General features: G+C 39.9%; 1 protein-coding gene across 1 annotated transcript; it reads right to left on the bottom strand.

Moving 5' to 3' along the window:
• Nucleotides 1-1,610: 1,610 nt before the first annotated feature.
• cmc1 (C-x(9)-C motif containing 1) lies at nucleotides 1,611-7,663 on the bottom strand. Its single transcript, XM_075465070.1, has 4 exons — nucleotides 7,570-7,663; nucleotides 7,070-7,162; nucleotides 2,690-2,780; nucleotides 1,611-2,479 (listed from the first exon to the last, which is right to left on the bottom strand). Exons 1-4 carry the CDS (start codon nucleotides 7,586-7,588, stop codon nucleotides 2,359-2,361), a joined length of 324 nt encoding a protein of 107 aa, XP_075321185.1. The 5' UTR covers nucleotides 7,589-7,663; the 3' UTR covers nucleotides 1,611-2,358.
• Nucleotides 7,664-21,674: the final 14,011 nt, after the last annotated feature.

Here is a 21,674-nt window from a genome sequence, read left to right as displayed (position 1 = left end):
CTGTGTGTGGGCTCTGTGCCTTACCTCAGCCGCAGGCATTTGCATATCAAGCTCCAACTATAGCAACCACGTTGTTTTCAGGCCTTTTGTCAACAGTGACAAACACATCATTGAATTCAACTTCTGGTTTAAGCCGTATCCTTAAAAAAACTGTTTGCCACTGTTCATGCCACAGCTGCTCTTCAAACATTTTAATGTCTCTCCAGATAATACCGTAAAGAAATGAATATCTTAAATGCAGACATGTCACCGGGAGCCCATAGTCGTTATTTTCAATTACTATCACTTTGAGATTATCCTCGGGAGTGTAAAGCTTTGCCCAAAGTGACACAATTCTAAACACATTTTACACTCTGCGCCCAATTTGCACGACACACAGTCCTCTACATAAGCCGAAGGGGCCTGACAGAAGGTCGCTGGTTCATTTAAAAATCACAATCGTTGCAAATGCCACAACCATGGGCCGACTGGTCATTGCAAACGTCCCGAGGCCAAATGTTCACTCGCTTGTTGGCCTATCGATTAGGAGGTAAACGTTTAAAAAAAAAACACAACACAGATTTATCTTTTAGGCCAGCGAACCAGCACGAGAAACAGTGGGGGAGAAATCAGGGAGGGGCAGAGGGAGCACACATGCAGGTCCGTGTTTCCTTTGCAGGCAGCGAGAGGCGAGTGAGTATTTTTGATGTGGTTGATGCAACACTTAAGCAGCTCCTTCTCTACAGCAAGTGAAGCTGATATGGTGTTGTGGACAGATTCAGCCCATAAAGCTTCATTTCTTAGTCACACGGGGCCTGTTTTTTGTCTGAAGTTTTATTTTTTACTTACCGCATTTGATTTTTTATTTTTTTTTCTTCCTGTGCACATCACAGTTGTAATGCTCACTGTGTTGCACTAATTGCTTGCGGGGGAAAAACAGGTCTTAACTGTAATTTTCGTGTTTCTGAACTTTTTTTTTTTCCAGACTTGTACAATCCTTTCTTTGTGGAATTCTCAATATAAAACTAAAACAAAGGTTTAGAAAAATGAAATTTGTCCAACCACTGGGCACTTTCCATCTTCACTTAAGCCTTCTCAAGTCGTCTCAGTCCAAGAGGCAGCGGAGGCTTGTTCATGTGTTCTTGGTTTTTTCTGAGCCTGGTAGAGTTTTAACACATGGGTTTGTGCGTGTGTTCACAGACAATGGCTTTCGTAAGTGTTCCTGAGCCCTGGTAAATGTACTGAAGCTGACAGATAGATCTCTTTTAAAGTCTTCTCTGAGAATTGTTCCTGTTGAATTGTTGATGCAGGCCACATAGTCTTTTGAAAGGTGACAAACACCTCATTGTTACTTCTAAACGGCTTAGCCTCTCTGAGTCACTTTTTATATCGCATCACGTTACTGACTCTTGCCAGTCATGTAGTAATTGCAGGGCTTTCCCCCCCGTTTTCAAGGCCTGGCTGCCCCTCAGAACCTTTTTCTAAACGTGTTACTTGCATCAAATTGAAAATGAGACATTTAGGAAAATGAAACCTTTAACAGCAGTTGTTAAAGCATACCCAGTGAAGCAATTTAAAGCAACTAATTTGTTAAATGCTTAGAAATGTCACTAAATTCTGAATGCAAGGAATTGAGCAAATTCAGTTTAATTACACAGAGAACTGCATGCAGGTTCATTTTTAATTTGACAACGCAAACATTTATATAATGCAAATGATTCCAAGTGACCAAGTTAATCAGAGTGAGATGTTAAACGTGTATCTTGAATAAAATACAATCGTGACCATGTTTTGGGTTTTATTAACTGCTTTTGAAGATGTTTTATTTAAAAAGTCACATAATCACACAGAGTTGCTTTTCTGGGCTGAAGCCAGATGTCTCTCCGTCTTTGTAATTTCCAAATCGTTCTCAGATAATTTGTAGGTCAGTACACACTCAAAAAACAAAAAAGAACAAAGCAGACTCCTAATTACCGCTTACGCTGTCAGTGCAGATACAATAACCACGTGACAAAGTGGTCCCTCAATCTAAATCTGTAGAGCAACAAAACCAAAGTGTTGCCCTCTTCTGAAGATGCTCCAGGAGTGACTGCTTGATGCCAAAGTCATTCCTGCTGTGACTACACAGCTGAGAGAAGATGATTCTTAATGAACCACTTGTGATCCGTTGATGTGCTGCACATTGACTCAACACAAAACAGGCATCATTCTGATTATTAATCACTCTTACGCACCAAAACAGAGATGGTCATTCCAGAGATTTAAATAAAAACACACACGTTTGTAGTTTTAACTTGGTCATCCTGCCTTCATGTATCGAGGTTGAGCTGGAGTCTGAGTCCGCACACCCTAAAAGACACTGGGGGAACATGTCGCTTATTACATGCTGACTGGAAGTTTCTGTTTCCTGCTCTTGCTTGGGATCCCTGTCTTCTCAAATTCCTGCTTCTCTTGAATGTACTGTTTCTTGCACTCTTCGAAAAACGCCGGATCTTGGTAGCTGGTGAAAAGAGAAAGCACAGTATCATCACTCTGACAGCAACTGTACGGATTGGAGACTACAGACACTTGACGGGCGACAGTTTTGGGTGCCAGCGTGGCGGGAGAGAGCAGGCAAGCCCAAATAAAAGCTACTGGCTCAGTAGCATGTGGTGTAATAACACCTTACGGTGTGAGTGCTATGCTGCAGAAAGAGGTGCAAAATACTCACTGTACTGTCAGACATTCCTTCAGGGCCGAATTCTCTTCACGACACTTAAACACCATGAAGAAGCCGGCATCCTTACAGCAGTGGTTGAACGCTGGATGGAGATGGAGGAGGAGAGGCATTAGCTAACAAAAAGGGGGGCCTGGTCCAATATGTACAATAGCCTTGTACATAAATTCAGTGGCACAAGCAGCTTCAACAATAACCGTGTACCTTTCAGCATATAATGACTGAGCGATAGTACAACCAGAATGTGTGTCATCACAAAGGGAAACCTGGTCACGATAGGAAGTCTCATATCAAGCTAAACCCCTTTTGTCCTCTTAATACAAAGACTGAGCGCCTTGTAGCTGTCAAATAAACACATAGAATTAAACACAGGCTAGGTTATGCCAAGGGCTGTAGCGATACACGAATCTCACGGTACGATACACGATATTCAGCCAACGATTCGATTTGATACACTTACATCAATTTCTGAAAAAAAGGGACAGTGTGATTTGACATGAATCGTCGGTGATTGGACTGGTGGTCCGTCCTTTGAAGCGGAAGGACAACACCCCCAGACAAACAGAAACAAACGTGAGAGCTATGCACTTTATATAACATTTTTATGAACCACTTTATCACTGGGGGGGGGGGGTGTAAATCAGCCTCACTACTTAATAAGGGCTGTTGCATTTGTGGCTTTCAAAAAGAAGCACAACTAGGAAAACTAAGATTAACACAAAAATGCGGCGACTGTCACCTCAGACATGATGTACAGCACCTCTGCAAGGATGCATCAGCAACGCTGTGTCTCCTGTACAATGTTAAATGTGCAAGGTCCTCACTGCAAACAAGGTGACGAAAACCGAGTCTTCACCTTGTTAGCAGGCTCTTTCTCTAGGCTGTAATTAAAACCACTGCCGCCACACGTCCCCTCTCAAACAACTGTTATAATTACCTTCATCAGCGGCATCAGTATGGTTATCACACAGACGCTTTCATCAGGATGCAGATGTGGGGAAAAGTAACTGCAAAACCAATTTAGAGAAGCAGAAGAGTGCGACTAATCTAATCAACAAGCGCCTCATCCTCATCCCTCGGTATTAATAGAGGCTGCAGAGGGTTGCCTCTCTGATCGCACAGCAGCTCCACAGAGGCAAATCTATGAGATCACTTTTATGTAAGAGGTTGTTAGAAAGAAGTGTAATGGCACCTTTGGTTTGCCATTTAAAAAAAACAATAAAAAAATGCAGAAGTGGAGTGTGACAGTTAGTGGAAAGCAAAATAAAAAAAGGCTTGTCCACTGAGGGATGTGTGAGGCTTAAGAGGAACGTACAAAATACTCCGAATATCAATGTGTTTGTTTACGTATCATAATATCTAAACAAACAAAAAAAAAAGCAGCGGGGGTTTATCCATTTCTACAAAAACAATATTACCTTTAGACAAGGACAGAGAAACTGACTTCATTCTCCTTTTTCCCTGCCATATTTCTGATTTTGGAATCAAAACACAGGATTGCATTTAGAACCCAAACCATAACGGTATCAAATATGAGAAACGGAAATCGTATTAGCTGTTAATTGAGCGTACAAGTTGTTCAAACGGTCTGAAGGACGCGGCCGAGAAATGACGCGAATCATCAGTGCAGAGGGGGAAAAAAATCGTGTCAAGTAAAACCAAAAAGAGGTCCCGGTGGGCAGCGCGTGTTTGTTGAACAACAAAGATCACAATACCCAACTGCGTGGTGCACCGAGGCATATAAGCAAAGACAGATAACACAGGAAAAAGTACTTGTAGAATGTGTTTTTCACTTTTCTTTATAAAACTCAAATGCACAGACACATGCAGCAGCCAAGTGCACACACAAATTCACTGCAGGCGGAGGATGAAGGTGTGAAAATGAGTGGGACAAGAAGCTTGTAACGTGAGGGGGGTTTCCACTACACACACAGCTCCTATCTGTCCTATCACCTCAGCCTGCATGTGCGCCGGGTCCCCATGAGAACAACACACATGGGCTCACACAGGTTGTCATCAGATTTCTACAAACCACATAACTTAAGAGGCAAAGAGGCAACTGCTGTCGAGCCAATTCACCTGGCTCTCAATTCACAGAATACAAATGCGCTCAGGAAGTTCAAAACGTTCAAAGAACAGGAAGAAAACAACTAAAAGAAAAAAAAAAAACTATTAGACAAACTGCTGAAGTGACGTGATACGCATCGTAAATAAATATCGTCAAATGCCCGCGTAACATCGCATGAGTGACCTCAAAGGAAAAGAGAGATTTCTGAACTACAGATGTGAGCTTCAGTTGGAAATCAAAGTACTATCTTCCCAGTTTCTGTCGGATTGGCTGCGTCAAATATTTAAGAGACTTGTGGAGGAGGGCAAACAAAAAATGATCATCAGCAGGTTATTACAAGGCCACTGTATGCAAAGTATTGGTGATCCCAGCCTCACTGAAAAAGCAAAATCACATACGAAGAAAACATGAATAAACCTTAGATTGTATTACGTAAACAAGCTGTTTTTTTCCGGTACAAAGCTTCACTTCACAGCCTGTAAATATGTCATCATTTCACTGGCGGTACATCAGAAAACCAAACAAAACTGATAGTGTTCTAGTGGGACTTTTGACTGTTATGACAACTGACTCATTTCTCTCTAAATTGATCCGTGGATGTACTAAATGAGTTACCCTATCTTACTCAACCCACTGTTCAGTCATGCGGTTTTTATTTCATTCCATTGAATTTGTCTCATAAGATAAATATGATAAATACACATTTTAAACAGTACAAATTGAAATAATAAAGCACAAATTGAATAGATTTCAAGAGCAATATAAATATGTAAATTGGACATTTTAAAAATTTGTCCATAGAAAACTACCATTTAATCTGCATTTGTTATCAACAAGTGTTATGTATTTCAGGCTTTTTTTTTATTTTTATTTTTTTTTATTCTGTTTAAACATCCAAATGAGGCCATTAAAGATGTGCTGAATATATCTATAATGATATAGTTAAAAATATACAAACAAATGAATGTGTTATTTGGATGTTTTCTTTCTAGTCTGCAGAAATGAGATTTTATGGGGGCAAAGAAATCTAAAAAAACTTCTGACTTTAATGGCTGTTTTTCTGCTACGTAATACCGCAGCACAAAGGTGCAGCTGTGTCATGATACATGCTCCAAAATTAAGGGTGGCAAAGTTTTACGACACCACACCTGTATATCTATAAAACAGCAGCGCCCATCAAGCAGCCGCCAAACACACACAGGCACGCAGAAAAAGACATCTTCAAAACTTTATCGCCAGTTCTTCCATACATCAATAACTCACCCTTTTTTTCTTCTTTCTTTAAGAAAGAACCTCGGGTTTGCATACGTCTGGCCAGGGATAAGATATCAGGTGTGATGTTTCTTACAGCCTCTACCAGGCTTTTGTTTTAATTCTAACAAGAATCGAACGGATAGGTTAGGGCTGAGTGAGAGAATAACCTGGAACTGAATTTCTCAGCCAGAATGGGTGAAAAAGCGTGTCCGACGAAAATCCAAAAACCTCTTCCAACTGTGAGCGACAATTAAAAGCTCAAAGATTGTCAAAGGTGCTGGGTGGTATTTGAGTCAGGACCCTGCAGGACTCGTTCAGGACTCGTTCGACTCATTGTGGGGTGAATGTGCCTGTGAGCTATGTCATTTTAATCTAAAATACGTCAGTCAGCTGTTGGTACAGAGCTGTAGAAAAGCTCTTGCAATAATTATTTTATTTCCAGCAATTCTCTACAACAAACAAGCACTTGTCCACAGTATAACCAATATGCATTTCATCCTCATTGATCTTGAGATGTCAGTAGACTTGGTATGACAACCTCTGGAGCGAAAACGTCGCACCCTTCAGTGATCTCGGGTACCCCAAGTTGGGAGGCACTGGTACAGGGAAGCTTACTGTGATTTTTGGGTCGAAACCCAACCACAGTTGGAATAAGGAAAGAACTTTAGAAAATGTTGGGTCAAACTAGGACTGAAAGAGAACTTTTTTTTTTCCTTTTTAATTTTCTCTTCTGGCGTTACTCATATTTTCCACCAACCACCACTTACATTATCTGGATCGTTCACCACACAGCCCTGTCAAAGGTGGTTTCCCTCAAGATGGAAGAGTACCCACTTTGAGGAGGGAGCCCCCAAAAAAAAAAAAAGACCCCACAAACAGCTCTATGAGTTAGTGCTTCAGTTCCTGCAAAGCACACATAAAAGAAAGATGGTATCTTTCTAAAGTGGTTTTGAGAAACACTTCCTGCCTTATGAAAGAACTTCATACCACATGTACTTTTCCAGGAGTCAGAGGTCAAAAGGCCTGCTGCAAAATCAGTCTCTCATACGCACCTTCAACTTTTTCTACACATCGCTCCCTGGCTTTCTCCCTCATCATCTTGGGGATCAGTACATCCTTCTCCACATGCCTCAGTTGGATTTCCTCTGATGACAGATAAAAAGGAAAGACAAGCACACAGTGAAACTACCAATAATGACCACCTCGGTAACAGCTTTCTTTTTCTGTTCCCTATGAGACTTGTGAGGGGCACGAGCTGTAGCTACAACCTTGTTGTTATTGAATGCATCCACGCAGACGCCCAAACACTAAGCATTTTAAACGTAGCTATGCTATAAAATACTGCAGTGGATAAAAAAAAAACAAAAAAACGCATTAATATACGATTACTTATCCAAAATTAATATATCAAGCTAAAGATAGCTAACATTACCAAATCTACACAAGTCAACACAATACTTCCCGTAAAGGGCAACGTCGCGTGGACACCTGGCTAAGATTAACGTTGTGAAATTACAAGCAAAGCATTGATGAGGGTAGAAAGGAGTAATACCTGTGTTTGTTGCCTCCATTGCTGTTCAGCTTCTCAAAACATTACCAAACAGAACCAATGTGACCTAGCTGACGAACGCTCAAAACACTTCCGCTGACGTAAGGAAGTGGCCCAAAAACTACAAATCCCACAGTCACACACAGCCCTTGGCCGCGTACGCCTGTAGTTTCGTCTCGTCAAAATAACCTTTATCTGTAAAGACCGCCCTAAGGACAATCACAATAGTAGCAATAATCGTAATGATATTAGCGTTTATTTTCCATGTAATTGTTATTGTGAATACCGCTTTTTTTCCCCTTCCTGTTTATATTTAAGTCGTCCTTTTGCTCTGTAAATCGCGTTGGGTTATACCACTGTAGTGTGAAACATTCCTCCTATTTGAAAGGTGCTGTACAAAGAATTTCATAAATAAAAACCTTTTTTTCTGAAAGACTGATAATAGAATTTGTCAAATAATGAATTAAAATTTTTTATTGATTGATCCTTCAGTCAGATTAATTGACAATCATGCACATAACCACCCGACTGCAATGCTGCATGAGATGCCTGCAAGAAATGCACCTATAACCCACATACAATTCAAAACCTGCAATTTGAAAAAAAAAGAATAAATAAAAACAAAAACAAAAACAAAAAAAAGCTATGTGGACAAGCGGTAGATTTAACTCTTACGGTTTTTGAAGCTGTATTTCATTGAAAGGACTGCACTGAACATTGAAGTGTTCCTTAAGTTTTAACTTCATAATATTAAGAATAGAACCACTGATCATATTTGCTGCATATTTGCTTAAGCAAGACGTTTACATTTATTTGTTAGCCTTAAGAGACAAATAAAGAGTGTTTCTAAAGATTGATCTTTGCAATATTTAATGGATGAATGTTTCTATTGAGCATTCTGTTTTTGGGACGCCCATTTAGACTGTTAAGTGCATTTCCAATGCAACAGGGTGCACGTGTGAAACAAAACTGTAATTTGGGCCACCTGGCAAGAGTGAAATCACATGAAATGGCAGCAAAATTAAAGAGAAAAAAAAAAGTATTTCGACATCCAGCCACAATGTATCGGAGCCTGAACCACAGACTGTGCACTGAGCACAGTAAGTCTGACCACAATCGGCTTTGTTACGGACCTGCTGTCTACATTCCATACAAAGCTCCACCTGTTCAATCAAAGAGACAGGTACACTCTCGGAGACACACAAACATACACGCTGAAGCAAAAGACAGCCTTCACACATTCAGCAATATAAACAATGTACATTGAGACACAGGTGTAAACAGCCCACCTCCATATCCAAACCACACACTTACAGCTAGTGCGCCTTGACAACTCACACTCACCCACACACACCACCACCAGAGGGGATGTCGTGAATCTCTTGCTTGTCTGTCTAAAGTTCTCACAGCTTTACTTACAGCGCTAAAGCTGCTGCGCTCCTCTGCAGAGGAGCACAATCCTTTCATCTACAAATCAAAAGACAGAAAGAGCAAACTATGATATTTACAAGAATAACACCAAAACCCTTTTAACAAACAGAGATCACAAACCATCACCTGTATGTAGCGCACACACTTTTTTAGAATTTACCCAAGACTTAGACACATAGACAGATGGAGGTGCGCCTCTCCAAGTCGAGACAGCGCACTCTTCTGTTGCCATACCTCCTGACACCAGGTGGGCATCTGCTGATTTTAATATCAACAGATCTCTCCAAAGTGCAGAACATGCCAAATTTTATCAACAGGGCCAAATGGAGCTCACACGAATGATTGCACAACTACTGAACCAAATCTGATGAAAACGATATGTTAATGTGCCTTAAATACATGATCTTTATTTGATGCGTTTCATCCTGTAAACAACATGCAAATTAACTATGGTGGCAAGTCAGCAGGTTTGTTACACCTACAATGTTACAATATTGCAAAACAGTCTGAAGATAAAGATCTGAAGCAAATCCCAGTGATGCATCATCATGTGCTTATTTTCTTATTTGTTTTTTACTCTAATCAAAATCTAAAGTTTAATGATATAAGGGATGTTTCAGCAGAGGTTCTTGAGAGAACCTTATATATTTTTTGTTTTTTTGTTACAGTACTTCTTAAGTCCAAACAGACATGTAATTATAAAGTCACTCAACCAAGTGGCATGATCAAAATTACGCTATTTGTTTAATCAATGTGCATCTGCACATTGTATTCTTCTACACAAGGACTGAGACAGAAAAATATGGTTTCCATTACATGATTATCATGGACAAAAGCAATCAGGATAATAATACTATTCTGATATCAATATGAAAAACGTGAAAAAGAGACTAAGACTAATTTGCTTTTGTTCTTTTTCAGTTTTTTGCTCCTTTAAGGCAATTAAATTATATTCAAAACAGGACATAATGCACTTTAAAAACTGCACAAAAAAACATCTCTTTCAATACTGTTTTTATTCTATCAGCGTACATCAAATCACAATAATAAAATTTGTGCGTTATCATTTGTGCGTCATCATCAAAGTGTGAGTGTTTTGTACATCTAATAGCTGTGGAAAGCACAAATCACAGTTTCACCGAATTATAAATGTAAGTAAAGAAAAAGACAAGTAAAGAAAAACTTAAACCTGAGACTTTCTTTTGAAGCCCTGAAAACGCTGTAATTTTTTAACGCGCTTGTCAGATTCATGTTAAAGGGACACTATGTAATAAATTAAGTCATTTATTAGCTCAAATCAACATATTCATTCATAAGTTAGTCCTCATTGGTGTAAAATGATCTCTGTCAAAAATCTCACTTATTCTCCTGAGTGAAGAATAACTTGTCTGTATCTACATAGAGCAGGTAAGCTCTATGGAGGCTGCCATTTCCTTCCGCTCTATGAAAAATGACGAAGTGCCGAGAGGGACATAAAGCACTTCGAATCGCGATTTCCCCACCAGGCCTACAAGCAGAAATGACGTCATTGTGACGTCATTTCCGCCAAATGGCTTATTACAGCCGCTAATGCTAAATAGATTTTATTCCTTGGCACATATGTCTTTGTGTTCATTAGCTTTCTTTTTGTAAGTGCATCATCTTCTTCTTATTATTATTATTCCTATGCTCCCCCTGGATATCTTCTTTTTGGCGTTATGCTCACATTTGTAAACTGTTATTTTGTTGATTTACTAATAAAGTTTAAAAAAAAAAAATGCTAAATAGATTTTATCTCGTAAATGATCCCACTAATAATGCACTGATTGTTACCAAACTTCTGCCGTAGTACACATAGGCTCTTAACTCACAAAACGAGGCATTAGAAAGTTTGTAAGTTTACCGGGAGTTTATTTACCGCTGCTAATGCTCCTATTGCTAACGCAGGCTAATGCTAAGGCTGCGTCGACGTCACTTCCGGTAACTCCCGGAATATGACTAATTGCATTGCTTGCACACCAAAGGAGATGTTATGTTATCTGACATGTTATCTGTCATCTGTATTTATAGTGTTGTTGTATGTGTGTTATATAATCCTTTGTACTGTGTGTCTTGATTTCTTTTTGTTTGTATGGACCTTGAGTCTGAAGCTATAGCTTCTTGAATCTTGACACATTCCGCTTGCCGTAGTTCAAGAAGTTGCAGCGCACATTTGAAAACGTGAGGCGCTAGAGAGCAAATTCATTCAACTTTGCAAAATAAAATTGCACCACTAGATGGGGGAAGAAATTACATAGTGTCCCTTTAAGCAAAATGTAGGCATTCTATGAATTTGTGTTGTGTGCTATTAGCCATTGCTGGTAATTGTGTCTGCCTCATGCACAAACGAAACAGATAAAGGAAACAAGTTGCAAAACTAGTTTAACAGTGAAACAGCCACGTACTTTCACTCATCCACTTCTTAATTTACAGTGCAACTAAATTCTTTGATTCCCCATTTCAGAAAAATGTACACTGTCAAAGTCAGTCAGGGGGAAAAATAGCATATTTGTGTCTCATTTTGAAGCAGTTCATAGCCCAGAAGTTCAGTTTTGAGAACTTTAAGAATACAGCTTTTAACACTATTAAAAAGATTTTTTTTTTGTTCACATTCACAGATTGTGAGCGTACACCAGAACACATAATGTGAAATACAAAAAATCTTTGCTGAGAATGCCTCAAACAGTGTCCTCGTTGATAAGACACATGACGAGAACGATCATGTATGCCATGTTTGGGGGATTTCAGGAGCATTGGGGAGACCACAGAAATCAAACCCTGACCAAGTCCAGTTGGCGCTATTGCAGAAAGAGCTCACAACCCCAGGTAGCGTTCTGGCTGATATGGCAGGGGCATCGGCTCCCAACACTGATCCAATATTACCCAAGCAGCAGGGCCTCATGAACCTGGCAGAAGGAGGTTAGCAAAGTTAAACCCTCTTACTACATGCCTCACTGCTCAGGGCCAACCACCAGCTCCTCCAACTGTCAACTGACAGCCACTAAACAAGGCCCCTGTGAGTGAATGTTAAAAGGGTCACTGACACTGATACCCTCTCCACTTGTGAGTCTCCAGAAAACCAATCACTCAAGTACGACTTATGCATATTTGTTTAAAAAGTAAATCCACTGTTTTAGATCAGGCGTTTTGTTTGAGTGTCCTCTTGGCTGCGGCAAAGAGTCCCAGCAGGAAGAAGGAGCTGCGCTTTTTTTTCTCCATCCCCACTCCTCTGTATCTGTGTCTTCCAAGACATCACTCAGCCAGCAGATGGGGTGTGGAGATGAGATTTTAGAGAGTGTTTAAGCCCAAACTACGGGAAGCCTCTTCAGGGTCGATGGAGAGCAGATAATCCGAGGGCTCAGGTGAGGGGATTACAAACCTTACAGGCAGACCTCTGCTGTTGAGTCTTGCTGTGGGGCACCTTCCACAAGTCACCCCTGTGACATTTGGCTGTGGTGATTATCATCAATGTCAACTAATTTTGCCATGATATTAGAATCAGTCGTAGCTTAATGGCTTCACCTTTCTTGTATACTGCTGGCTACTGGTTGGTGCTATTTGTTGAGCTCAAGATTCTAAATATTTATCTGCTGAAATAAAGACAAATTGTGTCATAAATCATTATCAATATAACAATTTATATGATTAATTAACAAAATTAAGAATGCATTGTTGTTGTTGCATATTTTAGTTGTTAAAAAAACTGTGTGAAACCTAAATTTAACATGTCACAGGATTTTAGAAAAAGAAAATGCCTCATTTACTTTCCATGAATGAAGAATATCATGATATTCAAATGGCTCGGATAGATTTTTTCCTTCCCCTGTAGCTCTGGCCTTGTTGGCACCCTCCGAGCAATGTCAGGATGCATTTCCTCTCAAGCAAGTGAAGGGGTCTGCCACTGTGCCACAATCTGCACCCGCTTCTCAGACAGGCTAAACCCTTTGACACCACAGTTTTTAATTAAAATTACATTAGGAGTAATCAGCCAGAAGAGTTGGGGATGGAGGTCAGAGGCATCGAGGGAGGGGCAGTTGAGCGTAGGAAAGGTTTAGACTTAAACCAGTGGTCTCTGTTGCTACATCAGTAGAGATACTGCTACAGTTCTGCCTGCTCATCCTGAGATAAGAAAAAAGGAACTTTTGAGATAAATCAAACCCTGAACCATGAAAGAATTTTCACACAATTACACGTTTTTCTTTTCAGCATTGATCGATTGTGTTGTTTCAGCTTACTTGATCACGGTCTGATTAAATTTATTCAGGGTGGTTGAACTAATTTTACACAGGTAACAATTATACGTGTATTAAGTTATTCCAAAATGATTTAACTGCAAAGGAACAACTGAATATATTTGTGTAATTTGCACCAATGTGAAATTAAATAAATACATTTTCAAGAAATTTAATCAAACCCAACCACAGAGAATAATTTGAATCAAGCCTCAGATTTTGTTGATCAAACACGAGTACATTAAGACGAAACAACACAATTACTTGATGTTGAAAGAAAGCCATTTATTAATTATGTTTTTTTTGTTTGTTTGTCTGTCTTTATCTTACATTCACTCTAAGTGCACTGCAAAAATATTTTTTATTGACTTTTGAACAACGTATATCACTGTGTCTTATGGAGAACTTACCAACAATGCACATATACTCACTCATTGCACAACACAAACTCCACCTGTACAGCAACTATTAGTAACAGAATCACAGCATATTTTGTGTGACTGAGGGAGCAGAAAACAGACTATGAGCAGTTTTATAAAACTCAGGCCAGAGATGTACACAGCTTAAAGGTGGGGTAGGGTTTCTTTTTCTGGAGCATTTTTTTACATATTGCTTAACATACTCTTCACACCCCCATTGCAACCAATTAATTAAAAGTTTTGACACAAAAATGAAAAGTTTTAGTGGCCTCTAGAACGAACAATCCAGGAAAAACACTATCCAATCATACTGAATGGACTGTTAACGATGATTGGATTCTGATGCGTCTATCAAACTGCAATCTGCTCCTCCCTCCCCCTCCTTCCCCCTGTGCGCGTACCCTTCTTCGTGAACGAATTACGCGTGCCCAGAAGCTTGGGAGGAAGCTAAACTAAAGCCAGCTTGGCTATCACCTAGCATTATTAAACGGTTCATTATGATGTTGAAAGGTATTTTCTTACCTGTGAATCCGCCATGAGAAAAAGTTAGCAAAAGTTAGCCAAACCAATCGATGCTAGCTGTCAGAACAGCGCTCGTGCACCTTCGTGCTCGTGAACAAGCATTGCGCGTTCATGTACTCTAGAGGCGTGGCTTCGGGGGAAAGTCTGAATAAAGGGGTTGGGACTTTTGACCTGTGTATTTTCAAAATGCAGCTTCGCTGGACTCAAAATCCAGGATCTCCTACCCTACCTTTAACTGGTAGAATGCATGTTTACCAAAAATTACTGTGTTTAAACATTTTATATATATTAACATCATTAGATAATTGTAAGTTTCCAAGTTCAGTGTTGAACTGGCCCAAGTTGTAAAAAACATCCATCCATCCATTATTGTCCGTTTCTCCGAGGTCAGGTCACAGAGGCATAAGGTTCAGAAGGGAAACCCAGATATCCCGTACCTGGCGACAATCTCCAGCTCCTCTTGGGGGGATCCAAAAGCGTTCCCAGGCCAGAAGGGAAATATAATCCCATTCTGAGTCTACCTCAGGGCATCATTCCAGTTGAATGTGCCCAGAAAAACCTCCAAAGGCAGATGACAAGAAGGCACACTAATCAGATGCCAGAACCACCTCAGCTGACTCCTTTCGATGCGGAGGAGCAGCAGCTTTACTCTGAGCTCCCTCCGGATAGTCGAGCTCCTCACCCTGTCTCTAAGTCTTAGCCCAGCCATCTTCCATAGGAAACTCAGTTCAGCCACTTGTATCTGCAACCTCATTCTTTCAGTTACTACCTATTTTTATACAGGGACCGCATAGCCCCCCAGAGAGTCTTCTCCATGTCCACAAAACACACCTAGACTGGATGGTCAATCTCCCATGGCCCCCTCAGTAACTCTGTGAGGGTAAAGATCTGGTCCAATGTTCCATGACCTGGGTGAAAACCACACTACTCCTCCTGAATCCAAGGTTCAACAATCAGTTGGAGCCTCCTCTCCAACAGAGTTAACTTTGCTGGGGAGGTGAAATAGTGTGATCCTACTATGTCCCCCTTCTTAAAAATGTGAGCCACCGCACTGGTTTGCCACTCTACAGCTGTTGTCCTAGAACTCCACCTCTGGTACCTTACCGCAAGGAAGCTTTTTAACTATAGCAACCTCTGCCAAGGTGATTAGTTAGTCTTCCCCCAAATCCTCAGACTCTTCTTCCTCAATGGAGGAAATGCTGGCCGGATTGAGAAGATCCCCAAAGTGCTCCTCTTACCACTTAAATATATCCTCAGTTCTAGTCAGCAGTTCTCCACCCAGGCAAAGCACAATCAGGGACAGACTTTCCCATTCTTAATGGTTTGCCAGAACATCTTGAGGCCAGTCGGAAGTCATTCTCCATGGCCTCGCCAAATTCTTCCCACGCCAAGTTTTAGTTTTAGCAACCACCAAAGCTGCAGCCCTTTTAGTCACTCAGTACCTGTCGGCTGCTTTAGGTGGCCCCCAGGACAGCCAAGTCCGAAAGAAAGGCCTCTTTCTTTAGCTTGACAGGCTTCCCTCACCGCTAGCGTCCATCAGCATATCTTCCGGATACCAGGAGGCACCGATGATCTTCAGGCCACAGCTCCTGGAAGCCACATCTACAATAGACCACCTGGACATGGTCCATTAAGTTACCATGTCCCCAACTTCCCCTGGAAGATAGGAAAATTCTCTCTGAGATGTGAGTTGAAGATCTAATGGACAGAGGCCTCCACCAGACTTTCACTGTTCACCCTTACCAGCCATTTGGGCTTACCAGGTCTGTCCAGCAGTCTAATGTTCCTCACCAACAAATCCAACAACTACCGGGTGGTGATCAGTTGACAGCTCTGCCCCTCTCTTCACTTGAGTGTCCGAGACATGTGGCTGCAGGTCTGATAATACGAGAACAAAATCGATCATCTCCCTTTGGCCTAAGGTTTCCTAATACCTGGCTCGTTGAGTGACATATTTTCAAATATAGGGGGGCCAAAACATCAATGTTTACAGTATATTGTTTGAGTCAAGGCCTATGCACCTAGAGTATAAAGAGTTGTATTTTAATCATAGGTCATAGCTCCGTCAAGCTGACCCTCGTAACTTCAAAAACATAATTTTCAGATGGGATACATCTTTTACTCATTTGTACTGCAAGAGCACTAACTGAATTGAGATAAATATTAACCCATATTTATCACTTACTTTTGTAGCCATATAATCTGCAGGTCAAAGAATTGCGCAAATGGGTTTGAGGACCTTAATTGTTCAATCAAAGTTATTCTCATCCATCCTATTGTTTTTGGTTCACAAAGAACCAAAAGGAATTATAAATCTAACATATAGAAACTTGCATTTATGTTATACATTCATATGTATTTAGTCTATCAACCAGGGGCCTTAGTTGATTTGATCAACTTAATGGAAAAATGCCCTTATAACATAAACATATTTAAGTCTCTGTACTACGATCATTGGTCTGAGTCAAATTTGATCATTCTTCATCAGTGTAATACATGTTGTTTTAGTTTATCTGACTTCTCTTTGATTCGTGTTGAACCAACACAAATGAATTGTTTGGCAGACCTGAACTCAAATAGTCTATGTCATGAAAATTCTGTTGAGTCAATCTAGCATGAGGCTTTTTTGTTATTGTTGTTTCTGAGTGATGAAAATGTTCTTCTTCTCATTTTTAAACAAAAGAAACACAGATATAGACCATTCAAAGACGTCTCAGTTTCTTATTGTTCACAACAGAGTTGTCAGAAGTGAACAAAGTTTGAAGGTGCCCTCGAGTTGCCTTTGGTGCTGAGTGATAGTGATTTCAAAAGTACATTTCTAAAATTAAGTTGTAAAAAGTTTTTTTCTTCTAAAGAGGAGACTCATCTAGCTTTCTCCCTGCATGTGTAAAAGGAAAAGCAAATGTTAATATGACTTCCTTTTTCCCAGAAACAGGAGAGGACTGAAGAGAGGAGGGTACAAAGACCCTTTTCGTTCTCACTTGAGGGGCTCTCACCAAGATAATTATAAGCTTTATGAAAGTACACAGCAAAAAGTAGAAGAAACCCACCAAAAGCATGGATAGACAGGAGAGGAAAATTACTTTTCCCCTCTGCTTTTGCTTTATGCCCCCTTTAACAAGAGATGAGAAGGCAATGGATGGAGGAGGCCTTCTTCAGAGGGCATCATGGGGCTTTTTTGCGGCAAGGCAAAGAAGAACGAGGGACAGCCCTGCTTGTGTTTCTTCCATTCATTAAGACAGAACACCTTTGACCATTGTACAATAACCAAAGTTTTCCTTCATTACATGGTCCATCCTGATGAAAAGATGAAGAGGACAGAGACGAGGACGAGAGGGGAAGAAAAAAAAGAGAAGACCGCACCATTTGAATAGGAGTTTGGTATAGAATCCACTACCACTGGCACTAAACAACACCAAAGAGTACATCTTGTCTTTTGATGAAGTTCTTTCTTCATCTCTCTTCCCTTTCTCTCTCCTTTTTGCGAGAATATGATCCTCTCTCGGCTTCTAGACCCGTATTGCAAGCACAGCGCTGAGTGTCTGAATGCAGTTGATTATCTAAAAGGAAAAGTTTGTACCTGTTGAAAAGCTATCCTTGGTTTCTTGGCTTGTTAATGCCAACAAAAAGCAGCCCCGGCAGATGGTCAGAGGACACCACATGCTGCGGAGAGCCTTTCAGACATGTCCCTAATAAGAATGCAGTGATGAGAGCTCCCCTGAATGCATGCAGGGGAGAGGTAGATAGGTAGGAAGGGGACAGAAAAGAAAGGGGAAAAAAAACATCTTTTACCTCTCCATCTATAATTACTCCAAATGAAGAATAGGCTGTAGAAATGGACGGGGAGACTTTCCATTATGACAGAAAAAAAAGGCTGTCAAGTACAAAAAGCAGAGCACAAGATCGATAGATTTTAATGGATGAGAAGAAAGAGAAGTTTTTGGAACATCTCAAAAGTAACCATGTATTTGCTTTAGTGTGTGAGTGAATGTGTATGCACTGCTAAAATCATATTTGTGGTTTCTAATTGCACCAAAGCACAGTCCATATACAGAACATCTATACAGATTGCCCTTGTGTTATCACTCCATCTGCTCTGTCGTCAGAACACTTCAGTATACATTTTAACTTTGTTTTCTGCTTCTGCTTCTGAACTTGCTTTCACAAAATTCACCATCCGCTTTCCTTTTTTAATTGATTTTTTAAAATGGATACGAAAGGTCTGCCTCGTCTCTCTTCTCTCTTAGCATCAGAGAGAAATCTTGTCTGCTGGGCTGAGGGCAGCTTGTGAAATGTGACATGTTAACCTGGGAGGAAGTATCATCTTGGGCTGTAAATGGCCTGTAAATATTTTCAACCCTTTCACACCTTAAAATAATACACATATCCATTCAGCAGTCACACACTCACAGGTGCCAAAGTGTTGCATAAAGCAGAAATATGCACACAAGGAGGGGTACAAGGGTTGGGGTTTGAGTAGCCATTGACAGGCTACAGACGAGATCCAAAAATTTAGTTGACGATTTTGAGTTGTTGCTCTCGGCTGCCAAATTAATGAAATTATTGATTGGGTTAGGTCTTTTTTCTGACTTGAATGCGCATACGTTTGGATTGCTTCAGAAAAAAAGAATCCTATTATGTTTAATTATAATATTTTTGATAATGTCCAAAGTTAAAATTGTAAAACTACAAAATAGAAAAAACTAAGCTGTAACTCAGACACAATCATGCGGACCCTTTAATGAGTTTCAATTAGTTCATTGAACAACAAATAGAGCGTATAAGACTCACCGGCACTTAATTTTCAGATAGACAGAGCTAAATTGACCCGTGAATGATGGTTTTACTTCATCAGAGGAGGCTGCTTGTTTCCACTCTATTTCTCCCAATGGAAGAGTAAAAAGCTATCTGTGAGCATCAGAGATGCTACTTCCGAAAACAACTCCAAAGGCTGCAAGGCAGTAACCAAAGCTCTTGAAATCCTCAACTGAGGATCTTCCAAGAGCTTTAAATGTCAGCAGCAAGAATCACAATCATAAAACTGTGAAGATGCTTCCAAGATATGTTGCTAAGATGAATCAAAGTCTGACATGGTGTACACATTGTGACAAGACGCCACATAAGAGCAATCTGTGGTGGTCTCAGCCAGTTCTATACACTGCAGCTTTTTGGCACTGCACACAGTAAATGTGTCAAATAAATGGTAAAATCAGAGGATTGGCAAGGCATTTAGAGTGAAATGTGTTATCAGTGTGATTTTAAAGGGTCAGGACAACCATCTAAAGCATTGGTCTGGTTTGAAAGAAACTCATGGGCCAGCAATCAGACCTGACCTACTATTCTATTAACAGAGCTGAAATCTGCCAAAAATAAAATACAACTTTAAACTTTAACCTTCAACCATTTAATGGTCTGCATGTTTTAAATACTATACTGTATCTTATTCCGAATATGTTCAGTAAACCTGCCTGAACCATATCTAACACTTGATTTAGGTATGTGGTGTTGAAATAAAGTATGTATCATGCCATTACTTTTCCAGATTTTGGGGCATTTCCCACAAAGCATCACCCCAAACATTTATGAAAAAACATTGATTTTCATTTGAATTATTTTTGCTTCAAAGAATTTTCTTTAAAAAGTGTTTCCTTTGCTTTTTCTCAGTGAGGAAATCAAAGGGTTAAAGAGCCTGATCGTGCAAGAATGGAAGCGTGGAACAAGCACACAGGTGCAAAAAGCTTATACTACAAGAAACATTAAGAGGCTGCTAGTGTTGCCTAAATATGCAGCTGAATATCAGTGTAGGGTGTTTGAATTTTTCATTTCACTTTATAAAATGAATTTGGTCTGTCCTTGCTGTTCCGTGAAGTCAATGAAAATATTATGCTGATACATAATTAGTTCAATTGCATTCATGTCTGAAAATATCTTAAATTAGGTGAGGGGCTCTGTGAATCTTTACTTAAATTTTCAGTTTTTGCTTAAAAAAGGTAAATGATTGATTGTGACACAGTGCATATTTTACCATCCGAACCCAGCATCAGCGCAGACACATATACTGTATCAAATGCATCTGCTCTCCTGTAACCTAATTTGTTCAGGTGCTTTTCCATCAGCAAAATACAAATGCTGTATTTTAAGGGTTTTATTTGTCGACGAGGATCTCTGAGAAGGTGACTAACACTGATGATTTGAGAGCAATTGGCAGTGCTTTTATAGGATCAGTAGATGTGTGTAAGTCTGTACTAAATTACATTAAAAGTAGCCTACACCTCGAAAAGAGTGATGCAAATCAGAACCCAATCTAAAAGCAATATGTTTATTTAATATTGACTCAATGAGTCGATGCTCTTCAAAATGGTGTGCGCATGCGAGTCAGCGAGCATGTGTTTGTGTGTGCACGCGCATGTACGACGGAGACAAGAGTGGGGGTACGGAAGAACACAGGCTCCACACAGTGGGTAGGCGCTAAAATATACAGTGAGAAAAACTCAGACTGAGAATGTGACAGCAGAACAATAGGGTGGAATTGGGTGGGTAAGAAAGAGTGTTTTGAAGACAATAACAATCTATTTTTACTTTAATCTGAACACAGACATATATATTCTAAAATATCGAAATTGGTTTTCGTGAAACGTTTTGCTTGATTCCCCCCCCCCACCAAGTATGAGGGATTGTTTTTCATCATCAAAATCTGCATTTCTATCCTTCCAAGTGTAGGCTTGAATTTCTCTATAATAGCAAGGCAAATTAATAAGTTTTTTCAATAAACGTAAAGTTTATGTTCTTCATAAAACTGTATAAGACTTTTCAAGCATTGGAAACATTTTGGAGGATTTTCTCCTTCTTCAGATTGTCTCCTGATTAACCCCCAACACTGCTTAAGTAGGCATACATACCAAACACACACACACACACACACACACACACACACACACACACAAACACACTCTCTTTCTCTCGCTCTCTTTCTCTCACACACACACACACTAACACACATAGCATAGATTCAAAACAGCTTCTCAATTACGAACCTCTCTTCACTGCTCTCGACACCTCATATTTCTCTGTTAATGACTGGATTATTACACTGATTAAGATGCACTTAACCCATAAACAGCAGTTCCCATTCACATACCAATTAAAGCAAGACTGAACCTCAATTAGGACTGACAAAGGCCGAGCATATATCAGAGATGAGATGGAACACGTGTGTCACAGGATTCTTCTTTAACCAAAGATTTGGGGTCACAACATAAGATTGCTGTTATGTGATTTGTGGTATATTCAGTGAAGAGAAGCAACACCTTTTGCCTTTTTTTGGGTTTGTTAAGATGATGAATCAACATAGAAAATAAGTCTTGAAGTGAGCATGTACAGGAAAAACTTTGCTGCTCATTTATTAGAAAATAAATATTACATTGCATCGTAATAAATTTTAAAGTTTTCTTGTATTAAGTGTAATCTTTACACAGCGTCATTGATT

The sequence above is a fragment of the Odontesthes bonariensis genome, chromosome 5 (genome assembly GCF_027942865.1).
Source record: "Odontesthes bonariensis isolate fOdoBon6 chromosome 5, fOdoBon6.hap1, whole genome shotgun sequence".
NCBI lineage: Eukaryota > Metazoa > Chordata > Actinopteri > Atheriniformes > Atherinopsidae > Odontesthes > Odontesthes bonariensis.
The sequence above is the reverse complement of the archived record's forward strand: the minus strand, read 5'-3'. Positions and strand labels throughout refer to the sequence as shown.